We start from the raw sequence: 19490 nt of genomic DNA on the forward strand, positions 1-19490 counted from the left end.
TCATTGCGTTCCGTCATTCAGCCAGTGGTAGTGGACATGGACATCACCATCCTTGGCAGCATGTGCGTCCTTGGCCGAGTCCTTGGCTGAGGGGCCGACCTCCGAATTACCCTGCCTGAGTCCCTTCTGCCAGGACACAAAGTCGTAGTACCCATGCTGTAACGGGTACCCGAGCGGATACTGCTTGTCCGGCCGCGTACCAAAAACTGCGCCAATGGAAGTCTTGACAATCCAGTCAACCATGCCTAGGGCATGGTACACGTTGCTCGTCGCCATGTCTCTAAGGCGGTCACCATGCGTCTGTTTCCGCATCTTTTGTTCGTCACTTCTCTTCTTTAAGTCGACATGGTCGTCGTTGATGTCGATGAACATGCGCTCCCACATGCCAATCTGCTCTTCTTTCAGCACCTTACCCTCTGGGTGAGTCCATGTGTAAGTGTTTTTCGGAGACTTTAACTGCCAGAGATCCTCTTCCGAGGGCTGCTCAGTATTGACGAGCTGGCCTTCCGCAGCCCGAGTTTTCGGATACTGTTGATGAACAGAGGTGACGGATCCGCCGACGGTCCTATACTTGTCCACAATCTTCGGGTCCCGACCAGGGCGAATCTTAGTTGAGGTCACGCCTCTATCAAGCTTGAGTTCCCAGCCGCGCCCCGTAAGAGCATTACAGCGCCACTCAGCTTTATCATCTAGGCCGAGACCGTTGTAAAGGTACCGGACTCTGACGCAGGGGTGAACGAGTTCCTCCGTGTGTGTCAGAAGCTTCTTCCCGTTCTTGTCTCGGTAGAAATGAGGTGTTCGCGCCGAACTCTCTGCGAATTGACCGTGGTACGCAAGATATGGCGCTGATAACATGTTCCAAGCCCGGTCGAGACCTGTTGTGACCAAAGAGGTCGGGCTGGTGATCTCACCGAGGCCCCAAGGCCGAATGGTATCTCCGTGAGAGATTGTACGGAAGATGCGCTGCATCTCGCACGTGCTGAATTCCACGCCAACTGAAGTCAGCTGATCCGCCATCCCTAGTGACACCGAGTTAGTCTAGGTTCTTCATGTGAGGTGTAGGGGATCTCCAGCCTGGCGGAGAGTGCAGCACAAGGAGAGCGTAACATACATCCAAGGGCAATCTTGGAGATTTGCTGGGAATCAGAGCCTCCGCCGACGTTGCTGTGGCATCCGGGAAACCAGACCTGGCGAAGTTGAGTATTCGTGTTCGACCTCTTGCATCTCCAAAGCGTGGGAGAGAAAGGGCTTCGGAACTCGTCCAGGGCAAGGGCGTGGAACGCATGATCGATGTTGGGGTGGACGTTGTAGCTTGCAAATCGGAGCTGGCAGTCAAGAGCCGTTTAGCCTTTGCACATAGTAGGTAGATGACAATCACAGCCCCGGGACTTCCTCCGAGAGTAAATCCTACCTCTGCAGCATTGCGGCTGGCGCCATGCCAATTACACCATGGCATCTTGGGAATTCCAAGACTGCCCACTGTCTCCCAAACGCCTGTTCGAATGGCGGATTTAGCTACCGCAAACTCAAGTTGAACTAATCATCGAGAGTAGGGATGTACTGACCGACTGCTTTAATTTTCCCCTCCACAGCTCGGTGCGAGATTACTTCGTTGCCGTCGTCTACCATACGAGTCAAGCAAAGTTCGTACTGAGGAATTAGCCACCAAGTCAAGGACTTCAGACTAGCGAGACGTCACCTACATCGCTCAGCTGCTGGCGATAAGCCTCTGCCATGAGGCGAAACTTCATGCTGCCATCTGTCCGTTTGAACTGAGTCATCTTGGTGAATAACTCTCTTTTGTCCTTGTACAGCTGCTTCTCCAAGGCTTCGTGACTCGTGGCCTGGTCGTAACGTTCAAGGAGTTTCACCAGATCCCTTTCCACATCCCAAAGCTCTTCCTCGGTCAACTCTCCGACCTTTTCGGGGTCCAACTTATCTTCGAGCGGCTTGATCTCTACCATGTACTCTTTCTCTATCTTCATCTTCAGCTGGTCGTGATTGAACCCCAGTAGATGCTTCTTGGGGTCAAACATGCGAGGATCCGTCCAGTCGTTGAAGGCCTTGTAATCGTTGTAGATCTGGCCGAGGCTGCTGAGTCCAGAGCGATTGAGGAATCCAAGCGTGCAGACCATGCCTGCGAGCGACCGAGCGGTGAAGGCGCCCCGTGAGAAGCCAACGATGATGATCTCGTCCCCCGGGTTGTAGTTATCGCAGATGAAGCGGTAGCAATCCACAATGTCCTGGTACCGATGAACATCAATCATGTGTCACTGCCGTCAGTCTATTGGAGTCACCCACCTGTTTGACACCCAGGCCGAATAGGCCTCCCACAAAGCTGGCCCATTTGTCTTCTTCTGTTCCGGGACCACGGTGGTAGTAGACTACTTGAGGCATGCCACTACAGCACTTATGTGCGACTGCAGAGGAAAGGCGGCTCACGTTGGTGGGTACGCCGCCATTGTTGCTTGAGGAGGCATCTCAGTATACGCATACGTGTAGTTCGAGTCTCTTTATCCCAATACTTACGAGTTGTTCCACGTGCCATCACAACAGATCACCAGCCTTTTCCTGTTCGCAAAGTTTCCATCCTCTGGGATGGTTCTGTGGGCACATTTGACGTATTCTGTCGACATTCTGATTGCTTTCTTGTTCTTGTAGGGGCGGACTTGTTCTTGACGCAGAGCAGACGACAAGCAGGAGAAAAGAAAGGGCCACCAACCGAACCATTATATCAATGACAATGTCCAGCTCCCAGTCATCTAGGGCTGAAATGGAACAGAATCTTGGATGCTTACATGTGAAATGGGCCCATATCTCAAGGGTCCGTTTCCCTAGAAGTGTCCTTGAAGTTCCGGAAACGGCACGTTGTCTTAGACCCCGCGATCCATCTTGGCTACAGCTGAAGGTGCTCGGGAACGCAATACGATGAGAACGGCTTCAATCAGCAATAACACAGCAGATCAGTCGTTTTGTAGCCTATCACATCTGACTGGGGCTTCGGGTCGGCCCAAGCCACGTGTTTACCCGTTCGCAAAGAGGCGGCTCGTGAGACAGCACCAAACTAGATTCAGTTGGCAAAGGGGTTCGGCAGATTCATAATCACGACCGACAGCCATTTTGCGCGAATGTACGTTGTATGCGTGGAATGAGATATCGCATTTGTGGAAATGCAAGAGTTCCTAAGTCTCGAGTTGGACAACAGCTTCCACAGAAGTCGCTTAGGGCACCTGCATGCGCTTTTCTCCGTGGGATCTATGGAGCCTGCCCCGATACACAATACGGCGAGGGTCTGGAACTCGGAATTTATTTTTAAGGTGCTCGATGTATGATTACTATCACGAGTACAACCGAACGAGCTTCTTTACTAGTTTCAGTCGATACTATGGTATGAGGTTGAGGCTCTCAGCAAATTCACCTGAATATGAACCGATTGAGACACGAATGGTCCCCTGTCTTCAACGCGGAATTCAAACAGCAGTTTATCAATTCACCGAGCTAAGCAATCATGTTTGTGCGGGAATCTGGGGGTGCGCTCTTCTATGTTCGAGTAAGGTGTCGTTTCTTTCATCTCACACTTGACAATTCGATGGACTACTCAATGGTAATAGAGGCGATGTCTAAGATTTGGTGGTTGGCTTTGCAGATCCCAATTCCACCGAATACCAAAAAAAGCGAGGGACAGGGCATTGTCTTAGGCGAATCCTCCCAACCCCCCGTATCTCCCCCTACTCCGGTTCTCGGTCATCGTTTATGATTTATTTGGCTAAACCTGCATGATTGCATCAAGCACGGCCGATCGTCGCACTCCAGCAGCGAGCCGTTGATTCGCGAAAACCACCAACACGCACTCCACCTGATAGCGACGCTGGGGCGGCACGGCGGCACATGCATGGTTTAGTGAGATTTTCGTGTTAAGGTGGTGAGGAGAAGCTTTCCCCGCGGATGCGGGGGATGGGGGATGGGGGCACATTGAATCCCACCTTGGCCGATGAGATGAAAAGGCCGAGATTTCTTCCTGTACGACGAAAGTAAAATTTGATCTTCTCTGTTGGTGCCTTGCCTAGGTTCAATGTTGATAGTACAAGGCTGAAGATAGCGACACCTTTATGGTCAAGAACTCTGTCTGTACTCATATTCGGCCCTGGCGGTGCTTGCTACCGAGATTCTGCTCAGCAGCATACTAGTACCTTTATCAACATTGACGATGGCCTCACATTCTGAGGAAAAGGGCGCGTTCGTCCCAGGCCGAGAAGATGTCGAATCGCCCGCCGTTAAAGAGGTAGACTTCACGTAAAACAGAATATCACGAGGCATGCCAAGACTAACCGCATCATTACAGGAACCCTCACCATCCTCCCCAACCTCAGCCGACGCCGAAGAAGAGAAAGCGCTCCTGTGGAAACAAGACAAGCGCATCATCCCGCTCTCCGCAAGCATTTACTTTCTCTGCTTCCTCGACCGCTCGAACATTGGCAACGCAAAGATCCTCAACTCCTCCACGGGCCACGACATGCAGACTGAGACTCACATGTCCAACCACGACTTCACAATCGCTCTCATGATCTTCCTCATCGCCTACGCAATCTTCGAAGTCCCATCAAACATACTCCTCAAGAAGCTCCGGCCCTCGCGCTGGCTCGCCTTTCTCATGTTCTCTTGGGGCTCCGTAACCATTGGCCTCGGCGGCGCAAACAGCTTCGCGACGGTGACTGGCGTTCGATTCCTCCTGGGCGTCTTTGAGGCCGGGTTGTTCCCGGGACTGGTCTACTATCTCACCTTTTGGTACAAGCACGACGAGAGGAGCGTGAGAGTCGCCATGATCCTTGCGAGCGCGACGTTGGCGGGTGCATTTGGCGGAGCGATTGCGTATGGGATCGGGCATATGAACCAGGTGCACGGTATGTCGGGGTGGCGATGGCTCTTCATCCTCGAAGGCATCCCTTCCTGTCTGTCTGCCTTTTTCGTATGGTTCTTCTTACCTGATTATCCCGAGAGCGCCAGCTGGCTTTCGGAACGAGAGAAGGACCTTGCGCTGCGGAGGCTCTACCACGAGGGCAGCAAGAGCAGCCACAAAACCATGTCGTGGGAGGAAGCCAAGGCGACGCTGACGGACTGGAGGTTATATGGGCACTACCTGGTGTACTTTGCCATGTCGACGCCGTTCTCATCGCTGTCGCTTTTCACGCCGTCCATCACGTCAGGACTCGGGTTCGTCGATCTACAAGCGCAGCTAATGACGGTTCCCCCATACGCTGCAGCATACGGTACGTCCAAACAGAACGTCTTCGATGAAGCTCAACCTACATCATATCTCCCACAGAGACTAACACGTCGGAAACAGTCGTTCAAATCCTCGTGGCCTGGTCCGCAGACCATTTCAACGCCCGCGGCGTCCACTCCGCAGCCCTCGCCCTCATCGGCGGCGTTGCCTTCGCCGTCTCCGCCGTCCTTCCGCCCGATGCCTACAATGCGCGCTACGGCTGCCTCATCGTTGGCGCCTCGGGCGCCTTCGCATGCATCCCGCCGCTCCTGGGCTGGCTGACGTCCAACATATTCAGCACAGCGGCGACGGGGCTCGCCATCGCGCTCAACGTCAGCATCGGCGCCGGGCTCGGGCAGATCCCGGGCGTATGGGTCTACAAGGCCGAGGAGAAGGCCCGGGGATACCCGACGGGCCACTGGGCTAACGCGGCGTTGCTTTTCGTCGTTGTGGTTGGGTGTACGGCGCTGAGGGTGTACTACGGAGTCAAGAACCGGGGGATTTTACGGCGTGCGGCGGAGGAGGGGACGGAGCCGAGGTTGTACAAGTTGTAATGGTCATTTGGCGAGCATTGCATCTGTACTCTGTCTTGCAAACTGCTGTCTCCTTGTTCGTGGTTCTGCTGCGAGCAGTCCCAGTTATCAAAGTTTGCGTCAATGAGTCGCAAGGTTTCAGGAGTGGGCGAACGGCTTGAGATGGGTGGGCATGAATCCCACCGGTAACCTAAGCTGGAAGATACGCGTCTTGCCAACCCCAATTACTCTTACATGTTCGCATGGCGATCTCGCGAAAATTCGTCGAAAAAAGTTGAGGCTGTCGTGAGAGCTCTAGTGCCACTGAAGCCCGCTCCTCAGCATCCCCGCTTCATTGCGGGTTCACGACAACTTCGGCGTTGTGGCAGAGTGGTCTAATGCGCAAGACTAGAAATCTTGTTCCTTCGGGAGCGTCTGTTCGAATCAGGCCAACGTCGAGATATCGCAATAAATCTTTTGTTCCTCTGCATGTTGTTGCATGTTTTTGCATGAAGCCACTGTTCGCGTGGTGGTCAGCCACACAACGCTGCAACCATTCGATAGTGCGGTGCAACCCGAGAGTCGCGTGGTTCGTTCACAGTTCGGAGCCATGTGTCCGTGATTGGATTAGTTGTTCCCCCGCGTTCAGATGAAGAAATGTGGTTGCACAGATTGACCCAAAGATGGACTAGGTTGTAAGCCGTACTTCACTGCGGTGGCCAATCCCATGAGCAGAATGAAAGCAGACAGATTATTCGTATTGTTCGTACCTGTAGGGAACGGGGACCATTCAATAATCGATGAAAAAGCTCTTTTTTCCGTGTGGTCCCTTAATATGGCCCCTCCTCTGAGACAGCCCCCCGCAAGAAGTTTGATCAGAGTTGAGGACCGAACTAGTCAAGGATCATCCTGCAACACGAGCGACCCGAAATTGCTTGGAACCGACCGAGACGGCGCCCTGGAACTAAAATCCAATTATAGTGGGATGCCGAGCGAGGGTGACCCCCTTACTTTTTAAACCTTTTGGAGTGGGAATCGACACCGTCGCCTGAAGCACGTCAACTCGTTAATTCCTCTTGAGTTCTCCGCCCCTTCGAAACATAGCACACGATGTCTAGTTGAAGTGAGAGTCTCCATATTTGCATGCTGTCATGGGCCGGATGAGCTGAGTGAACACTCAAAAACGCCACACTCTCATCATCGGCATTGGAAGGGAGAAAGACACACCATTTGCGGGACCCATCTCACAGGAACACTCATTGAAGACAATTTCACTGGAACGGACGACGCGCCCAAGGGGGTGACGCCACAGACACGAAGCAGCCATGCCCGCCTTCACCGTCCTGAGCGGCGGCATACAGACACGTCGCGCGCGCGTCGTATTCATCGCCCTTCTCATCATCATCTTTGTGCTCTTCCTCAACAACTCTGGCCTCGCAGGTGGCGGTAGCTACCTCGACTCAGCGCGATCAGCAGCAGCCGGCGTAAGCAATGGGAAAACCACTAACTCCGCCGGCGGTGATGCCGGCAAGCAACCCGTCGGAAACCAGGACAAGGACAAGGAACTACCGGTAGCACACGGCGAACCCGATACCGCCGCAGACAAGCTCAAGGCCGACGCCGAGAGCCAGGACTCGTACCGCAACAAGGACGAAGAGCTGGCCAAGCAGCCGCCTACGGACACCGGCCGACCCGGTGATCCGAAACCCAGCGCTCCCGCATCGTCACCGATGCCGCCGACGCCGCCGCCCGCAGCGGACTGCGAGTCCTTTGAGAACTGGATGCGCTCGAAGCCCGGCCCGTTGTCCGAGGGCAAGCGCAAGTTCCCGCTCAACCGGCCCCGGCCGGAATGTCGCACGTTCCGCCTCCCCGCCATGGACAACCTCATCACCCGCATGAAGGGCGTCATCAAGGATCCGGACCTGTACCGCCTCTTTGAGAACGCGTACCCCATGACGCTCGACAGCATGGTCAAGTGGCGGGGGTACGCCAACGAGACGGACAAGACCACTGGCGTGTCTAAGGCGACGGACCAGGAGCTCACCTATGTCATTACCGGCGACATTGACGCCCTCTGGCTGCGCGACTCGGCCGAGCAGATCAGCCCTTACCTGCCCCTTCTCGAGGCCTCGCGGGATCCAAACTCCCTTGCCAGCCTCTGGCGCGGCCTCATCAACGCTCACTCGCGCTACATCATCATCTCGCCGTACTGCCACAGCTTCCAGCCGCCACCCGAGAGCGGTATCCCGCCGACGCACAATGGCGCGTACGTGCATAACCACCCCATGCCGGCGTATGATCCAGAGAAAGTATTTGACTGCAAGTGGGAGCTCGACTCGCTCGCCTCGTTCCTGAAAATGTCCGTCTCATATGCGGAGAAGACGGGTGACTGGCAGCACTTCAACAAGTACCACTGGGTCGACGCAGTCGAGGCCGCCGTCAACGCCGCGGGCGCGATGCGTCTGGGCACCTACTCGCCTGAGGGTAAGGTCGAAAAGTCGGCGTGGACGTTCACGGGGTGGACGAACCGCGGCAGCGAGACGCTGACCAACGACGGGCTGGGGAACCCGATCAAGGAGAACGGCATGATTCGCACGGCGTTCCGCCCTTCGGACGACGCCTGTATTTTCCAGTTCCTGGTGCCGGCCAACATGATGTGGGCAAAGTACCTCGAGTCCGCGTCCGAGATCATGGCCAAGCTGGAAGGCGAGAAGGCTAAGAAGCTGACGTTGGAGATGCGCGCGCAGGCGTTTGGGATCCGGCAGGGGATTGAAAAGGACGCCATTGTGCACCGGCCTGGGTTTGGCGATATCTTTGCGTACGAGGTGGACGGTTACGGCGGCGCGAATCTAATGGACGATGCCAACGTGCCGTCTCTCCTGGCGATGCCGCTCTGGAACTTTACGCACTCCAACTTCAAGTACCCCGACCCGCCCAAAGGCGAGAAGCTGCACGACTACACCGAGGTGTACCGCAACACGCGCAAGTACGTTCTCAGCGACGCGAACTCGTACTACATGAAGGGCCCCGCCATCTCCGCAGTCGGCGGGCCACACGTCGGACCGGGCAAAGCGTGGCCCATGGCGGCCGTCATTGCTGCTATTACCGCGTACGATCCCATCTCCGGTAGCAAGGACCCGGAGAAGGATGTCGAGGAGCAGTTGCGGATGGTACTGGATTCGACAGCCGGCTCGGGTGTTTTGCACGAGAGCGTCAACAGCTGGGACGAGAAGGACTGGACGCGTGCGTGGTTTGGGTGGGCGAATGGGTTGTTTGGGGAGTTGGTGTTGAAGATGGAAGAGGAGGAGAAGAAGAAGGGCGGCAGTGGTGGGTTGTTGGGTAAGAGCTGGCAGGGTTCTTCGGGAGCTGCCCCCGCTGCGCCGTAGACGTTTGACGCGTAATCAAGTAGACTAAAGAAATTGTGTTGTTTGTTCAAGAGCTGTGTTGGTTAGGCCATCGGGAACTCAGGGAGTGTGAAACTAGTTGCCGTCTTATCCGCATTTGGTGAGCATCTGCCCTGCACTCTAAGAGATAATGAGAGTTATGAAAAGGTTCCTCTCATTGACCCGTCGTCCTTCTAGTCAGGCCTTTGAGAACCGGTTTGCCACTAGTCATTTGCGAATGAATGCCGAATTGAGAGAACGGCTCGCCCTCTAGTCCTTCGCCAGTAAGATACGATCGGAATGTTCTAATTGTGACAAGCTTAAAAGCAGCCACTATTGTTAGGTGACAAGGACAGGTTGTGAAGCGGAAAGTTTTGGGGTAACAACCAGCAGCGAGTATTTAGAGTTCAACTCAATGGCTTTCCAAGACACAACAGTTGACTATGAAAACAACAAAAAATTTGACCATAACCATGGAAATGCGAAAAGTCAGGAGGACAAATGGTATAAAAAGCAAAAGATCGACGTTGGCCTGATTCGAACAGACGCTCCCGAAGGAACAAGATTTCTAGTCTTGCGCATTAGACCACTCTGCCACAACGCCAGATGACTTTCTTGGCGAGTTGTCACAGTATGTAGGTCTCTAGGCCCACATCTCTCCCTGAGCCCTCTGGAGCCCTCTATCCACAACCTTGTCGTTCGCACTTTCGTTGACTGATTTAACACGATGCTAAATTTGACCAGATCGTTGGCTTCGTTTAAATATAGACAGTTGCTTTCACGTCGCTATCTTACAGGCTACGAAAGTTACATATACCTCCCCTCCGGCATGTGGCCAAGTGAACCCATCCCTCCTATCCCATTCACACCCGTCCCCCAATCCTGATCCCCAGGAACAACATCACTCCAGAGCGCCGGGTCCTGAGGCATGGGATCATAATACGTGTGCGGATCCCAGACCATACTCGCATCCCACTCGGGCATCTGCAACGACGCAAGAAAATTCTCCTGCATCTCAATCTCCCCCAGCCCAAGTTGCTCCCCTCCCGCGCCCTGGATCTCCAGTTCCCGCTCCTCCGCCTGTGAGGCAATAATCTTGGACCACCTCTGCTGTCTCAGCATCGCAATCTTGACCTTTGTCGCGCCCAGGCTCCAGATGTTGCCGCGCCACTCGCCCTCGTCAACGGACATTTCAGAGTACAGCGCGTCAATGGTCTGCAGCTGGGCGATGATCCGGTTGAGGTACCCCTCCACATCAAGCATCAGATCAGGCTGCGTAGAGAGCCGTGCCTTGAGCGCAGCCAGCACCTGAGGCAGATCCTTATCAGGCAACGTCGTCTGCCATGGCGAAGACCCCTTCGTCTCAGCCGACGGGGTCGACGTCGATGCAGGTGTGTTGGGGCTGATGGCGGCTTCCATGGCCGCGAGCGCAACATTGGGGTTATCCTGTGACGGGTCTGTCGGATCCGTCTGCGGCTCGGGCGGTGTCTTACCTCTTGTGGTAAGCCAGGACCAGCGGCTCATCATCATGACGGCGTAGACCATATGCGAGGCTATCGAGATTGGTATGCAATAGAAGAATTCTTGGGGCACCGACAACCATGTTTCGAACCAGCCTTTGAGTGCTGCGTTAGATTGGTAGAAGGCGTCGAGGGCGGATGTCGAGCCTGCGCTGATGGAGTCGAGGGATTTGGAGAGGGAGGCGAGGAGCTCGGCGTCGATTCTGGGGGGTTCGTGGATGCGGAGGCGGAGGGTGGCCATTCTTACTTGGAGGTAGGCTACGGTCTGTCAGTTGTTGCTTAGACTTGTTGTTAGTTGTAGACTGCACTGACCGTTGTTTTTCAAGGTAGGGGGCATGCTGGTTTGGAGTTTGTTCCATTCCGCTCTGAATCCAGAGACGTAGGCTGAGAGAGGTGCTCGAGTACTCTCGTCCCCTTCCTCGTCTAGATAGTCTTTCGACCTTAGGTCTGAGATCCTTTCGCAGAGCCTTTGTATCCGGACAATGTAGCCGAGGTGAATATCCGACTCATACTCCACGTCATCTTCTAATTCTCGTAAACATTGTTGCATGTACCCCGAATATCTCATAGAATCAATCTGGTGAATGTCCATTGAGATGCTGTAGATAAAATGTCAGTTCGACAGCTCTCCTCTGCTTCAGAGATACATGAAACTTACCAAGAACTGAGATACCACACCGCCAACAACAACCTCCGTTCCTCATTCGTGCGTTCCCGCAACTCCCAAGGTCTCATAACCAACAACCTCGTCCGCTCCGGCAAACAAGGGCTCCTCTTCAGCCCCAACTCTCCAACAAGGCACGTAGCCAGCGAGACAAGTTGGTTAAGCTGAGCATGAGCGATGCAATGCTGATGAAACCAGCCTAGCATAACCACCAACCCAAGCAGCAGATCAAACGACCTCTCCGATCTCAGGAGCATGTGGTCAGCAACGTGGTTCAGAAGACGATACATTTGCCCCCGCATCGACTTCATGCTCCGGTATGACGAGACCATGCGAATAGCAGCCATCAGAAACGGCCTCGTCGCGCCGAGCGTGGTGGCGGAGACGTCATCCGGCACCAGAACGAACGGGAAGCACGGCGCCAGCTTGGCGCGGTAGATCTTGAGGAGGTTCTCGTCCGTGTCGGGAGGGGGCGGGGCTTCCCCCGGCTCGGGCTTGCATATGCATGTCGGGGGCACGAAGGAGTTGTAGGTCTCGGGGATGTTGATGGGTCTGATGTCGGCGAGGTCTTCGACGTCCCAAGGGGAGACGCGGCTTTGGGAGTAGAAGTCCGCTGGTATTGGTTGTCCTGAGAGTAGGGAGACTGACGGGTTGGAGATTGGGTATGAGTGTCTTGATGGGCCTGGCAGCACTGGCTGGCCGGTAGATGGGCCACTCGGGAGGGTGGACACATTTCCTGATACTCGTAGGGTGTTTACCAAGCGGTTGAGACGTTCTTCAAGCTGGGTTGTTTTCCTGCGATAGCTGATGTCAGTGATTCGTCCGCGTGAGCTACACATAGTATCTTCGGTATCCCACAACCCTATTGATTCAGGGCTTAGTGTTGGCTTGTCACACTGGACAGCAACCACACAGCATCCTGGACTGAACGCGGGTCTGATATTGAGGAATGTGACTTACGATGGCCTGCTTTGCCTCTTCTTCCTTGGCCTGTGTATCTGAACCGAACAGTGCTTGAAGAGCCGCTCACATCTACCACGCAATACCACAACCGTTAGTCAAAGATGACAACAAGCGCCGCCTAGGGTCCCTCTCCCACTCCCGCCATTGGGCCATCAAAGACATGGCGGGTTGCAATGGAGCCACGGTAGCCACCACACCACACGCCATTCCCTTGGAAATAAACAATGTCTAGATCCGCCCCCGGGCCCGGAGATCTTAAGGAATCCCCGGCTCCCCTATGCAGACGTAACGACCCGGGAGATCATGGACGGGAAAGCTGCATAAAGAATGCTGTGCCTCGCAAACGTACCTATCACACTTTGACCCGGGCGTCGTATTTGATCGAAGACACTTTGCTTTTGCTGTCGCACACGGCGCGCAGGCGGCGCCCCATTTGGCTACAGAAGGGACGCGGGTGGTCTCCGGCGAAGGACTTTTCGTCGATCGAGTGGGAGACGAAGCGGCAGACATGGTTGCGGGAAGACTGTAAACCGGACTCGGAGCCGAGAAGGGCCTTTGTGAAAACTCCTCAAGAAAACGGCGGATATTGGAGATTCTCTGACTTCTCCGCCGGCACAATGTTGTTCTCCCCTAGTAAAGACTCTGCCTTGGTCGTAAGTGGTACGGCTGTGGGAGGGAGGGGAAACGATGGAGATCAATTCTCGGAGGTTTATTTAATAAGAGGAAATCAAGTCCGTTGAAATGTGACTGGAAGAGTATTGGGTATTCGCGTTCCGTCAAGGCTCAGCAAGTCTTGAATTGATCATTGGGGGGAGGCTTGTTCGCCATGTCCTCGTCCTTCGTCTGATGCCGTGTGTGCGATGGACTGGTGGTTGTCCAAGTCAGCGACCGGAGTTTTCAGAAATCTTGGCAAAAGTCCGATCCCTGCACCGGTAGGGCTGTGCAGTGGGAGGGATGTACGCCCGAAATGCGTGCCGGAAGCGGTAATATGGCGGTCCTAGTGTCGACCTATCTGTATGCAAGTGTATGCAGCTAGGTTAGCCGTAGCGTCGATCGGAGTTTTTGTTAAAGTCCGGTTCTGACCTCCAAGCTGTTACTTTTTTCCCGATATCTGCTTCGCCCGTGGAATCTTGAGTAAGGTAGCGGACGGTTGTCCAAAACCAACTGTAACAACGTGTCCGTGTGCTGCGCCTGTTTTTGATGATGAGTGCTGACTGCAGACGGGTCGACTTTGTGCCGCTTAGCAATGAGCTTATGAATCGATTCACATGTGGGTTCTCACACCTCTAGAAATCATCAGCACACTAGAATCAAGAAAGGGGTAACTACTATTAACCTTGATCGCTAATTCCCTTGCACCCAAAGAGGAATCTTAAGGTATCGACACTATGAGCTGTGTGCATTCCGTTTCAATGATATTGAAAATACTCGGATAGTGGAAATATAATGTGTCCCTCACTTGTCGCAGGGCATCGTCAACTGCCGTGGCCAGCAGATAAGACAGTAAGAAGCTACGATTTGCGACTACACAACGTTTTGTTAATAATCTAATAAAACTTGGCACCTAATATCTCTTCTCAAGCGATGAAGTCATTAAAGACTTTTAGCCTTTAAAGAAGAGGTTGTCTAGAGTTTCATTCGCATTCATTGAAATCCGTAAGAGCGAGGAACACTGAGGAGGCCGAGGATCATGAACAGCATCTAGACCCTTAACTGACGGCTTCAGATTAACTCGGCCGAGCTCAAGACATTTGACCGAGCCGATTGTGCCGATGTAATTTGGTACGCATAGATCTATCTACCTTGGATGTGGAAGATTGAAGTCACCCCTGCTGTTGGGTTAGGCTACAAGCCTGAAGCGTCGTCGGTTCTTGGCACCATGTCGGCTTACCAATCGAGCATAACTTCCAAGCTGTACAGCATCTCCTACGTAGTATGATGAAGCTGCCACGTGTGAGAGGAAGATGGTGTCTTGAATCCTCATATCCGGCATTCCCCTAAAGTATAAAACTCGCCATGTCCAGGAGAGTCCACGGTCGTTTAGGATGAACAAAAGGTGTCATCAAGTATGAAATGATAGCTTGATAGGGAAAAGGCATGCGTGGTCGTTAAAAGGGAGGCCAGCTTCTCGTTGGATCTCATTGTTGTCACGGCAAGTTTCGTTGACGCCATTCCTCGTAAGACAAGAGTGACTAAATTGCGGGTAAAATGAGAGCAGCACTACTCAGCGATGATACCAGACACTAATACTGAAACAGTAGCTCAAATCATGAAGCCATGCCTCATACTCACTCAAAGAATGCCGTTTACGCGGATGCGGCTCATGGGCCTCCTCCGAGCCAGCGGCACGGCACCCCTGACAGATCCGCGCTTTGTTCAGACTACAGTGCAACAATAACAAATCCACTTCATCAAACGTACTCAAAGTTTAGTTATCGTAAAGATAATTTATCATATGCAGTCAATAGTATCTCTCTATGCCGGCTCTGAAAGAAATTTGCCCCGTCTAACCATCCCATCATCAAGCCTGCTTCCCAGTAACCTCCCTCTCCTCATCCCGATCCCGTCCTAACCCCCTCCCCCTCGTCCTCAACGCAGCAAGCCTCCTCCTCACGCTCTGCATCTTCTTCTTCTCATTCGCCGTCGTGCTAGCAAGAAGTTGCGAGAGAGATGACCTCCTCAGCCTGCTCAGCTGTGTCGACGCGCCGAGCGACGAGGGCGGCGACTTGCTCTGGTTTGCGGCCGCCAGCTTGTCCAGCTTGCGGGCCTCGAAGAAGTTGGAGACGCGCCGGTAGAGGTGCTTCGCTTTGCCTGTGGTGATGAATTCGTAGATTTGGAGGGAGAGGGCGATGAGAAGGAGGGTGGCGACTAGACTTAGGACTGGGGTTGTGTTGGTTAGAGTACCGTGGTAAGGGATGTTGTGGTCAAGGGTGACTTACCACACGTGAGGATGAGCGTTCCGGGACTGATGGGCGACGGTACGCCCTCAATGGAGATATCAAAGATGCCTGTTTCAAATAGTCAGTCTCAATCTACTTTTTCTGAAAAGGATCTCGAGGAGGCCTCCTCCAGGCCACGCACCTGTTGCCCAAGACAACGGAGCCTGTAAAGGTCAGCTTGCTATCCCTTGCGGTACATCGGCAAGAGGGGGGAATCAACTCACAAATACAACCGTCGCCCCGGTAAAGATGAACAGGATCTTCGACTGCTCGCTCGCAGACAGTGCTTCCTCGATATTCGCCTCCCTCTGCCTCAAATCCAACAACGTAGTAATCTACCCATCACGTCAGCCATGGCCCCAACACCTCATCACGGAATCTATGACTTACCGAATCCCGAACCCGATTCGCATCCTCCTCTAGCCTCTTGAAGAAGTCCAACGTCGGGTGCTTATACGGCTTGACGACACCCCCACTCTGCTTCTCCCCGACTCCGACTCCGCCGCATAAACTGCCAACCTGCTCCGCCTCCGCCTCGCGGAACCCGTCGAATACCCGCTCCTGCGACCGGAGCACCCGCTTGATCATGTTAATCTCCTCTCGCACGTCGTCAATCTCCTGCAGGAGCTCAATCTCAGCGCGGAGGTCATCGAGTACCGTTTTGGATGTTCCCATCTTGCTGATGGAGGCTTTGAAGTTGGCGTAGCGCTTCATTGCTTCGTTGGACTTCGTTTTGAAGTATCAATGTCAGCTCTTGTCAAGTCCACCCCACTGTTCCCAAGCAGAGCACTATGCCCCTCACTAAAAAAAAGTAGAGTCAACTTACAACGTGAGCAATGGACGCCGCAAAGATGTTACAGTAACTCCGCGGCCCTTCGAACTGGAAGTGGAACTCCTCCTCGCTGTATTCCACCGCGCTCTCGAGGATACTCTCCACGACGCGCATCATGTCCGTGTTCTCAGACCTCATGTCCCTAGTCCCCAGCACGCGGTGCTTGATCTGGTTCAACAGCGTCTTTGCGTTCTTGTTATCCCACCGATCAGGGAACGCGGTGATGATGGTGTCTGCAGAACAGAGGTATCGTCAGCTTTCGTTGAACATCGAGAAACACCTATACGTCCCGTTCTCGTCCTCATCCATTCACACTCTTTTTGCCCGGAACAAGCCACATAACAGGAAAAGGAAAAGACTCACGCTCATCAATCCTCCAAATCCAAAGCTGCGCAACAACCAAAATCTGCTTCCTCCTCTCCGTATCCATCCTCCTCTTCTCCCGCGAAATCTTGGCCTGCACACTACTCGCCTGGTCCTGCCTCCCCGCCATCCTCCCCAGCTCCGCCTTGGTACCGTCCGTTTTCTTCTGCTTGGAGCTGCTCTGTCTCGAATACGCCCTCTGCGCATGCCGATCAAACGGGTTCTGTTGATGCTGCTGCGTCTTTTGCTGCTGATGCACCCTCGTCGACGCGATCCCGTCTTCTGTGAGAGGCTGCTTTCCCAATACATCATCCGCAATCGTGTCACCTGCAGTCGACGACCCGGCTGCCGTGGTCCCCGTCGTCGTGGTGCCTCCCGCAGAGGCAGCAGAAGCAGCTAATCGGCCCTCCACGCGCCGAAGATAGCGGAATAACACCTGACTTTCGTTCCGAAGGGCAAGGTCGCTTGCGCTAAGACTCTCGTGGTACGACTGATCCAGTGATCTGGGGATATGTAGCTCAGATTTCGTAAACGTCGCGCGCATCTTGGCCATGGCGTCAAAGTGTGCCAGGTGGGGGAAGAGGTAATGTTGCAGGTTCGTCGGCATCGCGCTGAGGGGGTGCGGTCTCTGAACTGGTGGTGCTCTCCTGTCGTTTCCTGCTGCTGCTGCCGGCACGGCTACCGCGCCGCCGCCGACCATCTCCATTGGGCGGAAGACCTTGGCTTCATCGCCAATGTGTACATCCTGAAGACTTCTCTTCGTGCCCTCGTCGATATCGACGTCGATAACGGGGAGAACCAGAGAGAACATTTGCGATCTCGGCGGCGATGCTGCTGCTGCTGCTGCCACCGGTCCGGCCGGCACCTCCGATCCGAGACTCACCTCCGGCATCCCAGTCCCACCACTCCCATCCGTCGCCGCCCCGGCAGCAGCAGCAGCAGTAGCAGCCTCCATCCGAAAATGCGGCTTCCGATACGGCGCACTGATACGAATCTCCTGAAACGTCTCCTCGATGAACGCAATCATCCGGTTACACTCCGCATCCGGCCGCCCGTCCACCGCGCAGATCCGCTGCACGAGGTCCATCACCCACGCGACGTTATTCGCAGGAAGATGGAACCACCGCTTGATAGGCCTCTGGTCGTCCTTATGAATGCTGCTGGTGGCGCGTGTAGTACCACCACCACCACCACCACCACCACCGGTCGTATGCGAACTCTTGCGGCGCTGCTGGCTGACGTGCTTCCGCATCTCCTTCATATTCAACCCACCAGGGCTCCCAGGCGGCTGAAGCAGAGGCGAATGCGGCGGCGAGTGAGACGGTGTTTGAAGGGGCGATAGCTTCGGACTCCCCGCGGGACTCTGCGCTCTCGAATGCGCCCTTGATCGCGCGGGGCTTCGTGTAGGTGATCCGACGGGGCTCCGGGCCGCCGTCTCGGCAGACTGTGGAGACAGCGCCGGCAACGCCATCGGCATCGGCAGTGTCATCGGAGGCGGAGGCGGCCTCGGACACAACTTGACCTCCGTCTCGGAATCATACAGCAAATCCCACACACTCAGACTCTCGAAACTACACTCCGAGGAAGGACACCAGAATAAGCCCTTGAAGTGCTTGCACGCCTCAATTTCGGCCTCCTGGTTCGGTCTCGACGGCGGACGTGTCTTCTTCACCCTCCCACCTCCACCACTCATACCACCCATACCAACACCGGCCACAGCAAAGACACCAAAGACATCAAGTCCGACATTCTGCTTCGGCACGACCTGCGGCGAATTAAACAAATCCGCAATGGAGTTCCGGTTCAGCAACTTGGCCAAACTCTGCGGCGTCTCCCCCATCGACGAAATGACAGTCGGATCCGCCCCAGCCTCCAACAAATCCCTCACAAGCCTCTTATTCTCATTCTTCACGGCGTGATGCAGCGGCGTACAATCCTCCGTATCCCGCACATCCACATCCGCGTCCGCGGCAAGCAGCGAGGCGACAACAGCCTCGTGCTCAAACATCACCCCGGCGTGAAGGGGCGTCTGATCGTCTTTATCCTGTAAATCGACATCCGCGCCCGCAGCGATCAGAATCCGAACGACCCCATCGTGGCCTTCGGAGGCAGCCTGGTGGAGGGGCGTGCAGTACTCGTTGCTCATGGTATCGACGTCCGCACCCTGTTCAACCAACATCCTCACAATGGCCTCCCGTCCATGACGCGCAGCAACGCTCAACGGCGTGAAGTCATTCGCATTCTGCGCCTCGATGGAAACGGACCCCGTTCCGAGCAACATCATCACCACACCCTCATGCCCTCCCCTAGCAGCATCATGAAGCGGCGTATCCCCAACAGCATCCCTCGTCCCCGGATTCGCACCAGCCTCAAGCAACACCCTAATAACATCCTCATTCCCGCGTCGTGCAGCAATATGCAAACTCGTCCCCAAATCGCGATTCGGCGCATCAACAACCGCCCCATTCTCAATCAGCAACGTCACAATCCGCGCATACCCGCCCCGACTCGCCTCATGAAGCGGCGTCTCCAGAAAACTCTCCTCGGCTCTCACGTCCGCTCCTGCCTCACACACCAACGTCGCAACACATCCTTCATGTCCGTTACGCGCGGCAAGATGCAAAGGCGTACAGCGATCGACATCGCGGACGTCGACGTCGGAGTCCGGGTTGGCTTCGAGGATGGCGACGAGAAGAGAGGTGCGTCCTAGGCGGGCGGCGTGGTGGAGGGCGGTCCGCTCGTCGTCGTCGCGGGCGCGGAGGACGGAGGGGAGGGAGGCGATGAGTTGGCGGACGTGGAGTTCTGTCGCGGCTGGGTCTGTGGTGTCTTTTGCTATGACTTCGATGAGTTGGACGTATGCTATGTGTGTATTGTTAGTCATGGTCGTGATGGTGAGATGACGAAGATGAGATGAGAGGCTTGAGACATACCTTCTTTCATGGGTGAATCCATGATTGCGCGTGGTGAGACTACACGAGCAATTGGTGTAATCAATAAGCAATGGTACCAGTAAGAAGAGAAACAAATTAAATGCAGATCCAGATCTTCCAA

At 54.6% G+C, this 19490-nt stretch overlaps 5 protein-coding genes and 2 non-coding genes across 7 annotated transcripts; 3 read left to right on the forward strand and 4 right to left on the reverse strand.

Annotated features, from left to right (window-relative positions):
- On the reverse strand, positions 1–2267 carry N0V96_000789 (uncharacterized protein; the record flags this gene model as incomplete). The annotated part of the gene is made up of 3 exons (XM_065756042.1): positions 1–1019; positions 1112–1325; positions 1704–2267. 3 exons carry the CDS (start codon positions 2265–2267, stop codon positions 1–3), a joined length of 1797 nt encoding a protein of 598 aa, XP_065615282.1.
- Positions 2268–4315: 2048 nt separating this feature from the next.
- On the forward strand, positions 4316–5817 carry N0V96_000790 (uncharacterized protein; the record flags this gene model as incomplete). The annotated part of the gene is made up of 2 exons (XM_053193224.2): positions 4316–5267; positions 5345–5817. The coding sequence occupies 2 exons, from the start codon at positions 4316–4318 to the stop codon at positions 5815–5817; spliced, it is 1425 nt and encodes a 474-aa protein (XP_053049342.2).
- A 334-nt stretch (positions 5818–6151) lies between these two features.
- N0V96_000791 lies at positions 6152–6233 on the forward strand. Its single transcript has one exon. It is a non-coding gene; the product is annotated as a tRNA-Ser (tRNA).
- An 867-nt stretch (positions 6234–7100) lies between these two features.
- N0V96_000792 (uncharacterized protein) lies at positions 7101–9161 on the forward strand (the record flags this gene model as incomplete). The annotated part of the gene is made up of 1 exon (XM_053193223.2): positions 7101–9161. The coding sequence occupies one exon, from the start codon at positions 7101–7103 to the stop codon at positions 9159–9161; it is 2061 nt and encodes a 686-aa protein (XP_053049341.1).
- A 519-nt stretch (positions 9162–9680) lies between these two features.
- On the reverse strand, positions 9681–9762 carry N0V96_000793. Its single transcript has one exon. It is a non-coding gene; the product is annotated as a tRNA-Ser (tRNA).
- Positions 9763–10059: 297 nt separating this feature from the next.
- On the reverse strand, positions 10060–12815 carry N0V96_000794 (uncharacterized protein; the record flags this gene model as incomplete). The annotated part of the gene is made up of 5 exons (XM_065756043.1): positions 10060–10079; positions 10124–10936; positions 10991–11277; positions 11559–11955; positions 12716–12815. The coding sequence occupies 5 exons, from the start codon at positions 12813–12815 to the stop codon at positions 10060–10062; spliced, it is 1617 nt and encodes a 538-aa protein (XP_065615283.1).
- A 2011-nt stretch (positions 12816–14826) lies between these two features.
- On the reverse strand, positions 14827–19391 carry N0V96_000795 (uncharacterized protein; the record flags this gene model as incomplete). The annotated part of the gene is made up of 7 exons (XM_065756044.1): positions 14827–15185; positions 15245–15313; positions 15465–15579; positions 15635–15970; positions 16071–16309; positions 16440–19298; positions 19370–19391. 7 exons carry the CDS (start codon positions 19389–19391, stop codon positions 14827–14829), a joined length of 3999 nt encoding a protein of 1332 aa, XP_065615284.1.
- Between the last annotated feature and the right edge of the window lie 99 nt (positions 19392–19490).

Source organism: Colletotrichum fioriniae, assembly GCF_027942845.1.
Source record: "Colletotrichum fioriniae strain IMI 355084 chromosome Unknown scaffold_1, whole genome shotgun sequence".
Lineage (NCBI taxonomy): Eukaryota > Fungi > Ascomycota > Sordariomycetes > Glomerellales > Glomerellaceae > Colletotrichum > Colletotrichum fioriniae.